At 36.0% G+C, this 14930-nt stretch overlaps 3 protein-coding genes across 5 annotated transcripts; 1 reads left to right on the forward strand and 2 right to left on the reverse strand.

Annotated features, from left to right (window-relative positions):
• Window positions 1–309: 309 nt before the first annotated feature.
• Window positions 310–8598, forward strand: LOC100262450 (glycosyltransferase BC10). 3 transcript variants are annotated; one of them, XM_002264101.5, is made up of 11 exons: window positions 312–494; window positions 587–873; window positions 969–1085; window positions 1812–1912; window positions 4013–4084; window positions 4251–4332; window positions 4643–4723; window positions 5479–5520; window positions 6578–6637; window positions 6823–6969; window positions 8129–8598. In XM_002264101.5, the coding sequence occupies exons 1-11, from the start codon at window positions 482–484 to the stop codon at window positions 8306–8308; spliced, it is 1182 nt and encodes a 393-aa protein (XP_002264137.2). In that variant the 5' UTR covers window positions 312–481; the 3' UTR covers window positions 8309–8598. The 3 variants fall into 3 exon arrangements, with proteins under 3 accessions (XP_019078197.1, XP_002264137.2, XP_010655375.1); XM_010657073.3 differs by having other exon boundaries at window positions 312–467; XM_019222652.2 differs by lacking the exon at window positions 6578–6637 and having other exon boundaries at window positions 310–494.
• Window positions 8599–8650: 52 nt separating this feature from the next.
• Window positions 8651–9321, reverse strand: LOC100853242 (uncharacterized). The gene has a single exon (XM_059740406.1). The coding sequence runs from the start codon at window positions 9196–9198 to the stop codon at window positions 8824–8826; it is 375 nt and encodes a 124-aa protein (XP_059596389.1). The 5' UTR covers window positions 9199–9321; the 3' UTR covers window positions 8651–8823.
• On the reverse strand, window positions 8651–14930 carry LOC109121416 (pentatricopeptide repeat-containing protein At4g04370). Its single transcript, XM_019222650.2, has 2 exons — window positions 11971–14930; window positions 8651–10704 (listed from the first exon to the last, which is right to left on the reverse strand). Exon 1 carries the CDS (start codon window positions 14704–14706, stop codon window positions 12508–12510), a length of 2199 nt encoding a protein of 732 aa, XP_019078195.1. The 5' UTR covers window positions 14707–14930; the 3' UTR covers window positions 8651–10704; window positions 11971–12507.

Here is a 14930-nt window from a genome sequence, read left to right on the forward strand (position 1 = left end):
AATTGAAGTGCGATGGAATTGAAAATTTTTAATCAAATGTTTTTGTTTTGTTTTTAATTAATTGTTTTTGTTAAAAGTTAAATAACAATTAAGACAGGTCGGGTACAGAGAAATATAATTAAAATGAAATCCCGACAGTTAAGGAAGAGTACGCTGACGCTTTATTCAGAGATTTTCATTTATTTTTTTCCCATGTTTATTATTTTTGTTTTTTCCAAGGGAATGTTTGAGTCAAGATGAATTTTCAAATTTTCAATTATTTTCTTTAAATAAAAATAAAAAGAATCCTAACACCGCAATACAAGACAACACAAAAAGAAAGAAATTTGAAAGCGGAAATCAACGAAAACGGCCTTCCGTTTGGGAACCGCCCTGAAAACGACGTCGTAGTGTGGAAGACGTGTCTCCATCTTCCTCTACCTCTGAGCACAAACAGAAGAAACAGTTCACCAAGACGCAGTTTCGAGGTTTGGGTTTATACATGCTTCTCTCTGGTTCATCTTCATCCCTGAACCCAACTCTTCAATGTATTCTCTCTCTCTAAAAAAACTCGATCTCTCGCTGTTCTCATAATTCTCGGTTTCAGGAAGAAATCGAGGTCAGGGGCGAGCCATGACGAAGAAGGCGCCTTCCTTCTCCATTCGTCACGTCTTCTGGTTCGGATGGAAGCTCGTGATCCTCGTCTCTGTTGCCCTCTGTGTTCTGGCTCTTCTCCGCCTACAATCCAATTCCGAACTCTCCTCGATCTCGTTGCCGCCTCAGGGGCCTCGGTTTTATCGTGTGAGCGTCTACCAAGGCAATCCGAAGATCGCGTTTCTTTTTCTCGTGCGTCGGAGTCTGCCTCTTGATTTTCTGTGGGGGAGTTTCTTCGAGGTTTTGTTACGATCTCTCTTGGAATTTTCTCGGGAAAGTTTAGAGAAAGTTATGGATTCGAAGGTTTTGTGATGTTTGGATGTTGGAGTTTGCAGAACGCGGATGCGGCGAATTTTTCGATTTATATTCATTCGCAGCCTGGGTTTGTGTTTGATGAAACGACGTCGCGGTCGCGTTTTTTTTACAATCGGCAATTGAGCAATAGCATTCAGGTAAGAAGAATTAAGATTTGATCTTCTTAATTTCTTCATTTACTCTCTGTTTGGTTGCTGAGAAGTTGGCGGACAAGAAAAACGGAAAGGGTTTTTTTACAATCGGCAACTGAGCAATAGCATTTGTTCTTTCATTGAATCAATTGAAGCTTTTGATAACCTCCCCTTCTTCTTCTTCTTCTTCTTCTTCTTCTTCTTTTTTTTTTTTTTTCTATCTTTCCTTCTTTTCTCATAATTGAGCTGTTGTGAATTATCATAGCTTAGTTGAGCAGTGGCATTAACGTGATTTATGGTTCACGTACTGTGAGAAAGTAGAAAAAAGGAACAGCTTCAATTTGTTCTTTCATTCATTTATACTATGTTTGGTTGCTGAGAAAATGAAGGAAAGTAAAAAAGTGGGGCTTGCTTTTGAGTGCATTCATTGCTATTAGGGATTGGCTGTATAAAATAAATTAGATTTCATGTTTTATGTTGCTTTCCTTTCTGACAAAGAAGAAACGAAAAAACACAGACAGGTGATAGACCTCTCTCAACTAACACAAAAATGAAATGTCTGAAACTTGAAATTTGATTTTTTTATTTATTTTTAATTATTTTGGTTCTTCCCTGTTTTCTAAGGAGTCAAACATGGATTTGATAACTTAGATTTCTGGATTTCTTCTTCTGTACTGTAAATAGAGTTGCTTTTGTTTTATGGAATTTGATTTGGGGCATCACATGTTGTAGGTGGCATGGGGAGAGTCTAGTATGATTCAGGCAGAGAGATTGTTATTTGAAGCAGCTCTTGAGGATCCAGCAAATCAGAGATTTGTTCTCCTCTCTGACAGGTTGGTGAATCTATAAACTGAAGGAGGTTCCTTTATTTATCTGTTCTCTGTTAGTTGTTTTTTTTTTATACATATTTTTGTCCCCATTGGGACTTGAACCTGGAACCTCCCACAAACCCTCCCAATCCCTTTTAACTTGAACCAGGCCTCAAGGGTATCTGTACTCTGTTACTTGTTAGAAAAATTATTTCAAGACATGATGAAATTGTCAAAGCTAGGTTTCATGGGTATTTAAATGTGTCCAATTCCAACATGATTAGTTATGGGTGTTGCCCATCACACTGTAAGGTGCTCAGAAAGTGAAGCAAAATGATTTATTGGTTGGCTTTATCAAATTTTGCTCTACTTAAGAAATGAAAGCCTTAGGTCTTATTTGGAAATTGGTTTTTATACAATTTCCCTTTCTCTAGAATAAAAAAATAAGAAAACATGTTTGACAATCGAAAAACAAAAATATATGGTGTTTTAAGATAATATCTTTTAGTTGGTTTCAATTGTTTTCACTTGTTTTTTATGGTTGTTTTAAAAAATAATTATACACATATGGAGAATGATTAAAAATAAAGCACTACACATAAAAGTTATTTAAAAAAAATATATTTAGAATAATAGAAAATAGGTTAAGAACATTTCAAATTTCCAAATAAATTTTTGTTTTATGAAACATTAGAGAATAGTTTGTAAAAATTGTTTTTAAGATTTGTTTTTGAAAACACTTCCAAATAGGGCCTTAAGCCCTTTTTGATAATTGTTTTCAAAAACAGTTTTTGAAAATTGTTATCTAGGGCCTGTTTGGAAATTTTTTTTTAGAATAGTTTTATGTTCACAAGAACAAAAAAAAAAAAGGAAAACATGTTTGACAACCAGAGAATTGTTTTTTGTTTTTTGTTTTTAAAAATAGAAATTAAGGTGTGTTTTCAAAGAACATCTTTTAATTGCTTTCAGTTATTTTCTAAGAGTTATTTTAAAAAATAATTATACAAATATGTAGAATAATTAAAAATAAAGCACTAAATGTAAAAATTATTTTAAAAATTATTAAAATCAAATTAAAAACATTCTAGGTTCCTAAATAGACTTTTGTTTTATAAACCATCAGAGAACAATTTTCAAAAACTATTCTTAAAAATCATTTTTTAGAACTGTTTTTTAAAATAGTTATCAAATAGAGATGTTTTGTAGAACAAAAGTATGTTAGGAAATCTGAAATATTTTTAACCTGTTTTAAAATTTTTAAATATGCTTTTAAAATAATTTTAATGTGTAGTTCTTTATTTTTAATCATTCTACATGTTCATATAATGATTTTTTAAAACAACCCTTAGAAAATAAGTAAAAATTGAAAATAATTAAAAGATGTTCTCTGAAAATATTTTATTTTCTATTCTTAAGAATAAAAAACAGAAAATAATTTTTTGTTTGTCAAACGTGTTTGTCTGTTTTTTTTATTTTGAAAAATAGAAAACTGTTATTGAGAATAGTTATCAAACAGACCCTTAGTTTTTCTATTTTTTCACAATAGTCGAAACCACAAACTGAATAATTGTAACTTTTTTTTAGGCTTAAGTTCTATGGATGAGAGTGCCTGGCTCAACCTTGAAAACAAAGGCCCTATCTTTCTAATCAGCTATAATTCACAAATCATTTGTGGCTGTTTTCGTAAAGCAAGAAGTTAGCCTAGAAATAATTTTAGATGTCTCATGCTATTCTTCTATAAACTTGTGTGGAAAATGCTATTGGCCTATATATCCCGAGCACAAGGGTAGCCAAGAATTTTTGTAGATGGTATCATCCCAAAACTGTTCTTAATTTTTTTCCCCTCTTGTTTTCTGTTTTTTTGGTTTTTTTTCTTTCTTTGATGTATCCAGTTGATGGACATATTGTATTGATTCAGAATTTCAAATTTGGTTTTCTCAAATCAACTCTATTTAACTCAAATGGTACTGCATCCAAACATTTGGGTCCGCTCAACTACATGTATCCTTTTCCACAGTGATACACTTTCAGACCATGCCCATTTATTAAATTGTGGCCCATATTTCTCTTCTTACAGCCTTAACCGAAAGTATTTTCTAATTTTTTTTCTTTTCCATTTTGCAGCTGTGTTCCTTTATATAACTTTAGCTACATATACAACTATATGATGGCTTCTCCAAGGAGTTACGTCGACAGGTAGATGAAGGGCTTTGATTCTTGACCTAGACTGATTTTTTTGTAGATAGTTCAGTTTCTGTTAGCAAAATCACTTTGGCATTAGTGATTTAGCATTTTAACAAATGTGTAGTGATTCTTGACGAGATTATGGAGCTTAGGTTTATGCATTCTGTTTGTGTTCTAGCTTTCTTGATGTGAAGGAAGGCCGCTACAACCCAAAAATGTCACCTGTTATACCAAAGGCCAAATGGCGAAAAGGATCCCAGGTTATCTCTCTGATCCTTTAATTTTTATGCCATAAAATTTGGTTTGCAAGGAAAAAAAATATTCCTTGGCATTCTAATGCTCAATATTTGAGTACTTCAACTGGGATAAGGGATTAATGGCACTATTTTAGAACACTTAAGGTGCATTTGAATGTACCAGGGGAATTAGATGAGGCATCTTTCCAGTTATGCATTCCTATAAACCATGGTTTTCAATGATGAATAAGTTGCTTACTATTGTAATTGTTATTATCACTAGCATCAATCCATGAAATCCATGCTAAATTCAAATATTATTTGGTGATTTCAGTGGATCAGTTTAGTTCGAAGCCATGCAGAAGTTATTGTGGATGATCAGGTTATCTTCTCGGTGTTTAAGAAATTCTGCAAGGTCTGTGATGAAGCATCTTATGTCTTAGGCTCCAGTTACATTTATATTCTTTTCTTTTAATATAACTGTTCATCTGTTCATTTAAGTGGCTATCATACGTGGACCATGCGTAGTAATTTCATTTCCACATATGCATACTGTTATATATATCAAGGGAACTCTTTCTTATGTGAAAAGAACAAAGAACTTTATACTTCATGTCTTAGGCTCCAGTTACATGTATATTCTTTTCTTTTAATATCACTGTTCAACTGTTCATTTAAGTGGCCATCATATAGGGACCATGAGTATTAATTTCATTCACATATATGCATACTGTTATATATATCAAGGGAACTCTTTCTTATATGAAAAAACAAGGAACTTTATACTTGTTATCCATAATTTAACCTTACATGAAAGAAAAAAAAAAATATTAGCCTTCTTTTTATTGTTGTTTTCCCAAAAACACATGGTTTAAAAGTAATTTAACCACGTTATTTAAAAACTACCTCCATTAGATCTCTTTTCACTGACAGCACATATAAACTTTAAGCTTATCACTCATTATTTATTGATGGAATACCCTTTACAAATTTTGCATGCAAGCAATCACTAGTCATCAGGAAGCAAGTGAATGGATTTTTATTTTTTATTTTTTAATTATTCATATTCACCTCAGGGAAATGTTATTCTTGAGGGATGATTGCCTCAAGCTGAAATTTCAGTTCATTGGGATTGTAGGGTAAATTACATTTGTGCTTTTGACTTTGCAGCGCCGCCCTCCAATTGATGCTAGAAAGGGAAAGCAGAATATTGTAAGTGTTCTTCAGGCCCTGATTCATTTAGCGAAAGAATTAGAGGATCTCTCTCTTGAATTTTTACCAAATTACTTTATTTTTTCATGTAAGCCAAATTTCACTGATTTGAACCTTAACTTCATAATAATGGATTTATGAGTTGGTAAAGATGTATTTGTGATACTGTCCAGCTGTTTCTTGATTCTGCATTATTGGAATTTAAGACTACTTTCTTTTCAAGTCTGAATGTCATCTGATGACATGTTCCTGAGATGGGATTTGTAAGAGTCTCTCTGAATTTATGATAGTTTTTTCATATTACTGGAAATTCTTTCTATGTGACAAGAAACGTGTTTGTGGGAAACCTGGTTTCAACTCTTACATGAACCTTCTGGAAAAATTTTAGTCATATCTTGGGATGTCAGGAGTACAAAATACAGTTAGGTGGCCCAACCATGGCTTTTGTTGTCTGATTCCTGGAGGGCTGAGCATTCATAGTTCAATTTGCTCAACTTCCTATTTCAGGCCCAAACATGAATTCATATGAAGCTTTGGACTGTTGGTCCTGGACCAACCTGGTAGGCTAGGTTTTAGATTATTTGGGATTAGCAAGTTTGTATGGTAATGATGTTGGCCTGTGAACCAGGAGGTCATAGGTTAGAGGGTCACCATTTTAGCACCTTTATTGCAGCCAAACTGAACTTGTTCTGATCTCAGATTAATATGAATAGTCTCAGTTGAAGTTGGTGTTCTGCTATCACTAGGGAAATCTATCCCCACTTTTGTGCTTTTTATTATTCTTTTAAGAGCATTGAGTTTGTCCACAAAAAACGTATTATGTTTATGATTGAAATTTGAAAATATGGGATTACCCTGCAAAGTGGTGGAGGCTGTTTTATTGAAGAATTAGTTTGTTTAGTATTATACCTGAGAGCCCATTCCATGATGATATAAAATAAACTAGTTCTTCCTAGATAATATGGTTCTATGTCATTTTTTTCCAAGATGTTGTGTTTGGTTTGAGTTTTATTTTTAATTAAATGATTTTTGATTATGGGCTAAATATCAAATGCAGAAACTTCAGAAGCAGCACAACTGTATCCCTGATGAACACTATGTGCAGACATTACTTGCAGTAAGCATTGGGTTCATGTTTGCTTTTTTATTTGTTCTCCACCGATGATTATTTATGACTTATGAGCTCCCTCTTCTCACTAAGATTATGGTGTCGTTTTTTATTCCAAAACTAGCAAAACTAAGAGATTGTTTATTATCATATTACGTTTTTTTTTAATTCTTTACTCTGTGTTTTCCTCTTAGATGAGTGAGCTGGAAAGTGAACTTGAACGAAGAACATTGACCTACACTGAATGGAACTTGTCAGTGACAAAAATGGAAAGGGAAGGATGGCATCCTATTACCTTCAGCTATGCAAATGCAGGTCCTCAACGAATTAAAGAAATAAAGGTAATTTTTCTTCCCCATTTTTTGTGTACTTGATGCTTAATGCATAGGAATACTGTCACTTGATGAATACACCTACTATGTGATTGATTTCATGAAAATCCTTCCACATTCAAATTGTTAGAAATGTTTATTTATTTAGGCTTCCTTTTGATCTGGAAAAAAGTGTGGGAAAATGAAAATTTGTTCACCTTTTACACAAAGAAGAATGAATTTTTTATTCAAATTTTCATTACATTTCATTTTCCTTCAAAATTTCTATCTCAACCAAATCAGAAAGATTTTCCCCCTTAGGGGTCTCCGAGCTTCAAAGAGAGACTTAATGGTTTTTGTTGCTTAAGCCATGGTCCTTCTCGGTATGGGTGGCAATTCATATTGGTGGGTCGTGTTGAAGTCTAAGTGTTTTACTACATAGCTCAACCCAAACTCAACATTAATAATAATCGTGTCAAAAACATAAATCCAAATATTACCTAATTATTAAATAGGTAATACGTCATATAATCCATTTAACCCATTTATCATAATCTAGTCTTTATATTTAATAATCAAGTTGAGTTGCTTTTGGTACATGTCTATATGATTAATGTCTCAACCAAACATGTTAATGACTCAATTGACTTATTTATTTAAAAAAAAAATTAAAATAAGTCAAATATGAATTAGATAGATTAAAAATATTAGTTAGCTTAATGTGGGATTATTAGATGAGTCAAATATGAATTAGATAGATTAAAAATATTAGTTAACTTAATATTGTGATTATTAGATGAGTCAATTCAGGTAAAATTCATGTTATGCAGGTTGATAAAAAAATTACTTATTTATTAAACGGATTATGTAAGTTAGTACAAATTTGACTCAAACCCATTAATACTCAACCCAAACCTATGAAAAGTATGTTGTGTCGTGTTTGCGACTTGTGTCAAAATTTGCCACCCCTACATCTCGGTTGAGAATGCTTTTTAAAGTAATATTTCACTATTTTTGCAAATATCAGAGGGACTTTTCTCCCAGTCTGTTAGATATTCTATTTTCATTTTCTGTTATCATAGCACGCCATGGTTTTTTCTATGCCATTTAGATTTCATCCTCTCTTTTTCATGGTTTGGTCACCTCCCTTACCCACTTCTCAATTCTCCCAACTTTTTCCATTGAACAGGATGTCAACCATGTCTACTATGAGACTGAGTTCAGGACAGAGTGGTGTCGAGCCAATTCCACATCCGTTCCATGTTTCTTATTCGCAAGGAAGTTCTCTCGAGGAGCTGCTATGCGCCTTTTGAGCGAGGGAGTGGTTGGCTCCTTTGATGTCACTGCATTCTTCGACGCTCCCTCATAATTTCCTATGGCGCTCTCTCCGTACCAGAGCCCCTGGGACAGTTAACGGCAACTTAACTTGTACCAGATACTACTTCAGGCAGCTTGTTCAGACCCCCTTAGAAGTTTACAGGCGCATAAATTAGTGTAATACACAACAGTTTTGACACTATACAAGCAAAATATTGCCGTAGCATAGATTCGGTTCGTATAGAGTTATGAAATATTCTTTAATTTATTGTCTGATTATAGGTATAGAGCCAATACATCCTTCATTGTAAGAAATATTCTTCATTAAATCTTGGTTCTCCAGGACAAGGGCAAGGGAAAGAAAAAGAAAAAAGAAAAAAAAAGGGAAAAAGGCTGAAAGCTTGAACTATATTTCATTAAAAGGAACATTAAAGAATAATTAAATAGACAAACAAACAAATGAACATATTAATAAAGTACTACAAAAACTCCCTCCTCTTTGAGGATCCTGTCAGCACTAAAGGTGTGTGGTAACCATGGTGGGTGAGCATTACTTCAGCCAAAGATTTAGCTACGAGGTTTAATGGGACCTCCTTTCCATCCTCTTTGGCGAGCCCTGAACTCCCACATTGCAGTGAGCTTCCTCTGGATGTCTAAAGTTGCTTCCGCCTTTTCCCGAGCCTCTTCACAGGTTTCCATACCCATGTTGCACTTGTCTGCTTCCTTCTGATACTGAGACGCCATTTTCTTAGCCTCTAACAGTGCCATGTCTGCACGCTGCTGGTTTTCCTGAGCTTCAGCTTCTCTTAGCTTCAGTTCTTCGGACAACAGATCTGTAAAACTCCTTTCCAGGTCCTCGCTCACCTCAGGGTCATGCTTCATACAATCTGAAAAAGATACAAGAAATGAACAAAAAGAATGCCACACTAAAAAAACCAGCATGTCATCAATCAGGAAGCAGAAAAGCCCAATAGAAGGGGGAAGAGGAGAAGGAGATGAAAAATATTAGTTTTTTACATTAAAAAAATTTGTCCCAATAAAGAAACCAAATGCACAAAAAAATGGTCCCTTAGTGCAGATGAAGGAGGAAATGAAAAATACCAGTCCTAATTTTAAAGAAAAACCTAGAATGAGAGAAAAGAACAGCACAAAAATGGGTTCCTTAGAGCTGAAACTGTATTTACCCGAGAAAGCACAATTTAGAATTCCGAAGTACCAAATACCAGCATGCCATCAGGAGGAAAATAAAAAGATACTAATTTTTAAATAAAAAAGAATTCTAATAAATAAAATAACAGCACAAAAATGGATATCTTGGAGCTGACAAAACTAATAACACTATTTGATACACAATACATTGTTTTGCTGAAAGAATGAATTGATAGTTGACTGTGTGATAACAACTTATGCCTATTTCATTGTGCCAATGCTCATAAAAAAGGGGGAGAAATCAGCATGCCTATGCTTACAGGGCATCATAGTTTCTTTCAAGTTATTGTGTTAGGTCAACTTGTCTATGTGTCCAATACTGGCATGAGCTCTTGCCATTGCTATCATAAGTGATGAGTGAGTTATCAGTTAAAAACATTGGACATGGACCCATGCTAATGCTATCCAGATGCCAAGCCATTTGCAGCCATGTGATGCTACTGAAAAATGAACTTGACTCAATGGTCAATATTGTGCAAGTAAGCATGCCAGAATTTTTACGTTTGATGCTGAGAACTGCAGCAGTAAGATACCAAACATTAAAAGTTCGACGCCACACACACATATTAGGAAGAAACAACAAGCACTATATATGTGCCACAGAATATGAAAACCGTAGGAAACTTCTAATGAAGTTTAAATCCATACACTCAATTTCAAATTTCATTTTAAGCTTCAAAACTTACTTATCCCACATCAAAAAAACTAAAAGGTTTTGATAGCTATTAGATCTAGATATTACAGACTGTTAACACAACACTTAGTAGGAGTAGCTGTTGGCTTTTACTTCAGATATGTGTTGGACCCAATTGGTTTTGACCAGAAGCAAATGCAGAGTAAATTCAACAAAAAAGAGTAGTAAAGGCAATGTAAAATTGAAAAATAATTTACTGTACTAAGACAATATACACAACCCTAACATAAACCATTTGAGTTCAATTGATATCAGCCATTCCAATTGAGAAGTGCATTATCAAACTAAAGCTGGTTAATTTTCTGATCAGTTCAAACTGCTTCTTGGATAAAGCACACCACATATGCCCTTCATTTTACCATAAAAGAAAGAGAAAAAAAGGCATGTATATCTTTGAGAAGCAGTTTGGAGAAGCACTTCAGGATACCTACCATTTTTCAAACAAAAACTTCAGGTCAAGTATGTAGAACAAGCACATTTCTGTCTCCCCTTTACATGCAATTTTTGAAAGAAACACTAACCTGTAAAAGAATTGTTGCTCAATCCTGTAGGAAAATATACAAATAAAGCATATTAGACATGTACTTGACTAGCAGAAATAAGCTTATTGAGTGAGTATAATAAAACCCACCAGTTGTGTCATTTCAGTTAAAATGTGAATTTTCTTCTACAAAAGGAACTCCTTAATGAATATAAATGAAATAAGCAAAATCCGCATAATAAAGAGAAATCTAAAAGGGTAAAATGAACAGAAACTAATTATAGCATTTTTGTACATGATCAGGAACTATATTATCCCATATGACAGTGAGTAGTTAGGAATAAAATTTAGTAAATTGAATCATTTTTCCATATGCCCACTTAGCTAAGTACCATACCTTACTTGAGCTAATACACCTTTGAGAAAGTAATCAAAACGACAGACCAACAAAAGAAATTTTTTTCCCTAATGGCCATCACAAAATCATAAAAAGGTCCAAACCAACTGAACTAAAACATAGAAACACGAAAGAATCACTCCTTTCTTTTTTCTTTTTTCTTTTTTTCTTTCATTACCCCAAATACACCAAAATCAGAAAAGGGTTCAAAACCATCTGAACTAAAACATAGAAGCGTGTTCGATATTTGTTTTCTTTACCTAGCCAAAAAAAAGTTTAGGGCAGAACCATGAAATAAAACCAAAAGAATCCTTAGGAAAATGAAAACCTTCATCATTTCAAGGCTTGAGTGTAAAGTTGAATTGGCCATTTGCGTTTTATTACAAAGGAGGCAGTCCCGGAAAATGCCACCCATCAAGTGAAACATCAGAAATGAAAGCATTTTGTGAAATCTGAGAACTGACAACACACCCAAAATATTGACTGGAGCTCCGATTTTTGCCACAGGGAGAACAGACTGAGACTAGTTTGTTAATAACAGTATTAGCAATAAATGATCTCCATAATGAAGTACAGAATGTGTTCTATCTGTATAAACCACATAATTAAAGAAATAACATCGAGGAATTCATGAAACTATAGTGCATAGACATACAAATAATGAGATTCACCCATATGTAAAAATTGTTAGAATCTACATGAGAACATAAAGATCATATACATATGATCGTGTTCCATGATGTTTTAGAAAACATTCCAGTGAAAATTCAACTGAAGAATCTCAACATCATCTTCCCAATTCAACAGTGTTCATGCCAACCCAAATTTTATCGCATATGTTCCTCACTTTCCCAGCAACCAAACAGTAATTCAATAAATTTATAAAAATAAAAAAAAACACCCAAAAGGGATCTTGATGTGGGTTTGGAGTACCTTCTGGGATGGAGAGAAGAGGGTGGGAAGAGCAATCGCAAAGGCAAGGAGGGCAAGAGAAGGAGTCGCGGCTTACGGCGGCGACGCCCTCCGTGATGTGCCAATAGAGCGGCGGCGCCACTATGTAGGCTGCCAAGCACAGCCCCAGCACCGTCATAGCCACCTTCAACAACCTCTGCGACGGATTCATTGAGATGTTGAAACGACGTCGTTTGTTGAGGAGAAGTACACGATCTCTGCTCAGAAATGAGGAATGTGTTGCAGAGGAAAATGGAGTACAGCATTTTCTCACTTTTGAGACATACAAACAGTGTCGTTTTGGAAAAGTGAATGAGTTTGGACCTTTAACTTATTGGGCACGATCCGCGTGGGTCCATTGACGGTTGCGCTTTAGAATACGAGGTATTGTCTTTGAGTGACACGTGGAAGCGTGCATTTTCAGTTATTTAAGAAGAGGAAAATGAAAAGAAGAAAAAAAAAGTGAAAATTAGAAAAATGTCTGTGGATGTGTTAGGGGAACCCTCTTCTCAGATCCGTTCAATCATGAATGCCCACTTTCCTCATTTCACTGCCCAAAATTTTCAAAACCAACATGATTTCTTCGAATTGTGGATGTGAACTGTGGTCTGTGAAAAATGTTGTAATGGTCCCATGCAGTTCAATGAAACTCCACCCAGGCAGTTTTTTCAAGTGAAGGGACTTCATTTGGGTCCACACCTCACCCACACCATCCCATCTCTTCATTGAAGCATAGCTGTGGGCCAGTTGGACATAGTTCCCAGCATTTGCAGGCTTCAATATGACAATTTCTCTAGCAACAATGTCCCCTAGTTCTACATTGCCAGTGGTCCTGCAAGCATCAAGGAGTATGCCTAAAACATCCATGGAGGGTTTTGGGAACATCCTCTTGTAGAAGCTATAAGCCTCTTCTACCCTCCCAGCTCGACTGAGGAGATCCACGATGCAGGCACGGTGCTCAAGTCTTGGTTCGATCCCGAAGTCCTTTGTCATAGAATGGAAGAAGCTCAGTCCCTGGTCGACGAGACCGTTGTGACTGCAAGCAGAGAGAATTGAGAGGTAAATCACATGGTTTGGTTGGATCCCAGTATGCAAAAAGTCAGAGTACATCCTCAATGCAGTCTCTCCTTTTCCATGACTACCATAACCCGCGATGATTGAGCTCCAAGAGACCAGATCCTGCTGCGGCATTCTGTCAAAACACTTCTGAGCAGAACCCAAGTCGCCACATTTAGAGTACATGTCAACCAGGGCTGTGTCAATCAAGATGCAGGGTCCAAGGCAGCTTTTGGTCACAAAGTTGTGGATCCACTTCCCCTGATGGAGGGCTCCAATGGAAGCACAAGCTTGGAGAAGGGAAACAACGGTAATTGAATCAGGTCTTTGACGTGCTTTCCTCATTTCATTGAAGAGGAGCAGTGCTTTACATAAATGGCCATTCTGTGCATGACCTGAAACGATCGCGTTCCAGGAAACTATGTCTCTTCTGCTCATCCTGTCAAAAACAGAGCAACTCTGCTCCAAATGGCCACACTTTGCATACATGGTAACAAGAGAGTTTTGAGAAGGAATGTCTAGTTTTATTCTTTGTCTTAATATGTAGCCATGAACTGAGGTCCCCAGAGGAAAAGATCCCAACTCTGCACAAGCTGCAAGAACACTGGCTATGGTTGCGGTAGATGGCATCACTCTTGATTTTAACATCCTCCGGAAAACTGTGACTGCCATGTCTGCACAATCGTTCTGAACCAGACCCGATATCATGGCAGTCCATGAAATCACATCCTTATGCATCATCCCTTCAAATATTCGAAATGCAGAATTAACATTTCCACATTTCAAGTACATACCTATCAGTGATGTTTCAATATGTGAATCCTGTTCTAACCCAGCTCTCAAGATGTGCCCATGAACCATCTTTCCCACCCCAAGCTTACTCTGCATTGCAGCTGCAGACACCAAAGACCCAAACGTCTGCTGGTCAGGTTCAATGCCGTCAGTCTTCATTCTGATCAAAAGCTGCAATACTTCTCTAATGTTCCCAAGCTGGGCATAACCAGAAACCAAGGAATTCCACGAAATCACATCTCTTGCATCCATCAATTCAAACAAAGCCTGAGCATCCTCGACTCTTCCACATTTACAATACACATTCAACATAGAATTCGCCAAAGCTACATCAGACCCAAAACCGTATTGAATTACACAAGCATGTAAGCACTGCAGATGAACGAGCTCCAAAACCCCAGAAAGCAAGCCCAACATAGTAACTGAACTGGGTTGAATTCCTTGCCGCCGCATTATATTATACATGGAAAACGCCACATCGTGCTCACCTGCACGGGTGTAGCAGCCGATCATGGTAGTCCAGGGTACAACATTTCTGTCATCCATTGTGTCGAACACCTTGCGAGCACTTTGGTTATGCCCAAATTTGGAATAAAAGTTGATAAGAGAAGTGGCAATGTAGGAATCCGAGGAGTACCCATCAACGATGACGCGTTGATGGAAGGAAAGACCGTGCGAGAAGAGGTCGAGAGAGGTGCAAGCCTTGACGAGACTGGGGAATGTGTGGGCGTCTGGAGGGGTGTCGGTGCTAAGCATAGAGGAGTAGGTGAGAAGAACGTCGCAGAAGGCGCCTGCAGTAGAGAGACGGTTGATGATGGCGTTGTATGATTTGGTGGCAGGGTTGAGGAAGGAAGGTTTGGCCCTGCTCATAACTCATTACTCTGTTTTCTGAAATGTCATCATGGTGATCCAGAGCTCTGAGTTTCTCTTCCTTCGCTCTCTATTTCTTTAGATCAGATAAACGAGAGGAAAGCCCTCATGACATTAAAACGGAAAAAATCATACGATGGTATTGGTCTTTTTCTTTTTTCTTTAGACCAGATAAATGAAAGGAAAATCCTCATGACATAATTGTTAAAAAGGAAAAAATCATA

This window comes from Vitis vinifera, chromosome 10, assembly GCF_030704535.1.
Source record: "Vitis vinifera cultivar Pinot Noir 40024 chromosome 10, ASM3070453v1".
NCBI lineage: Eukaryota > Viridiplantae > Streptophyta > Magnoliopsida > Vitales > Vitaceae > Vitis > Vitis vinifera.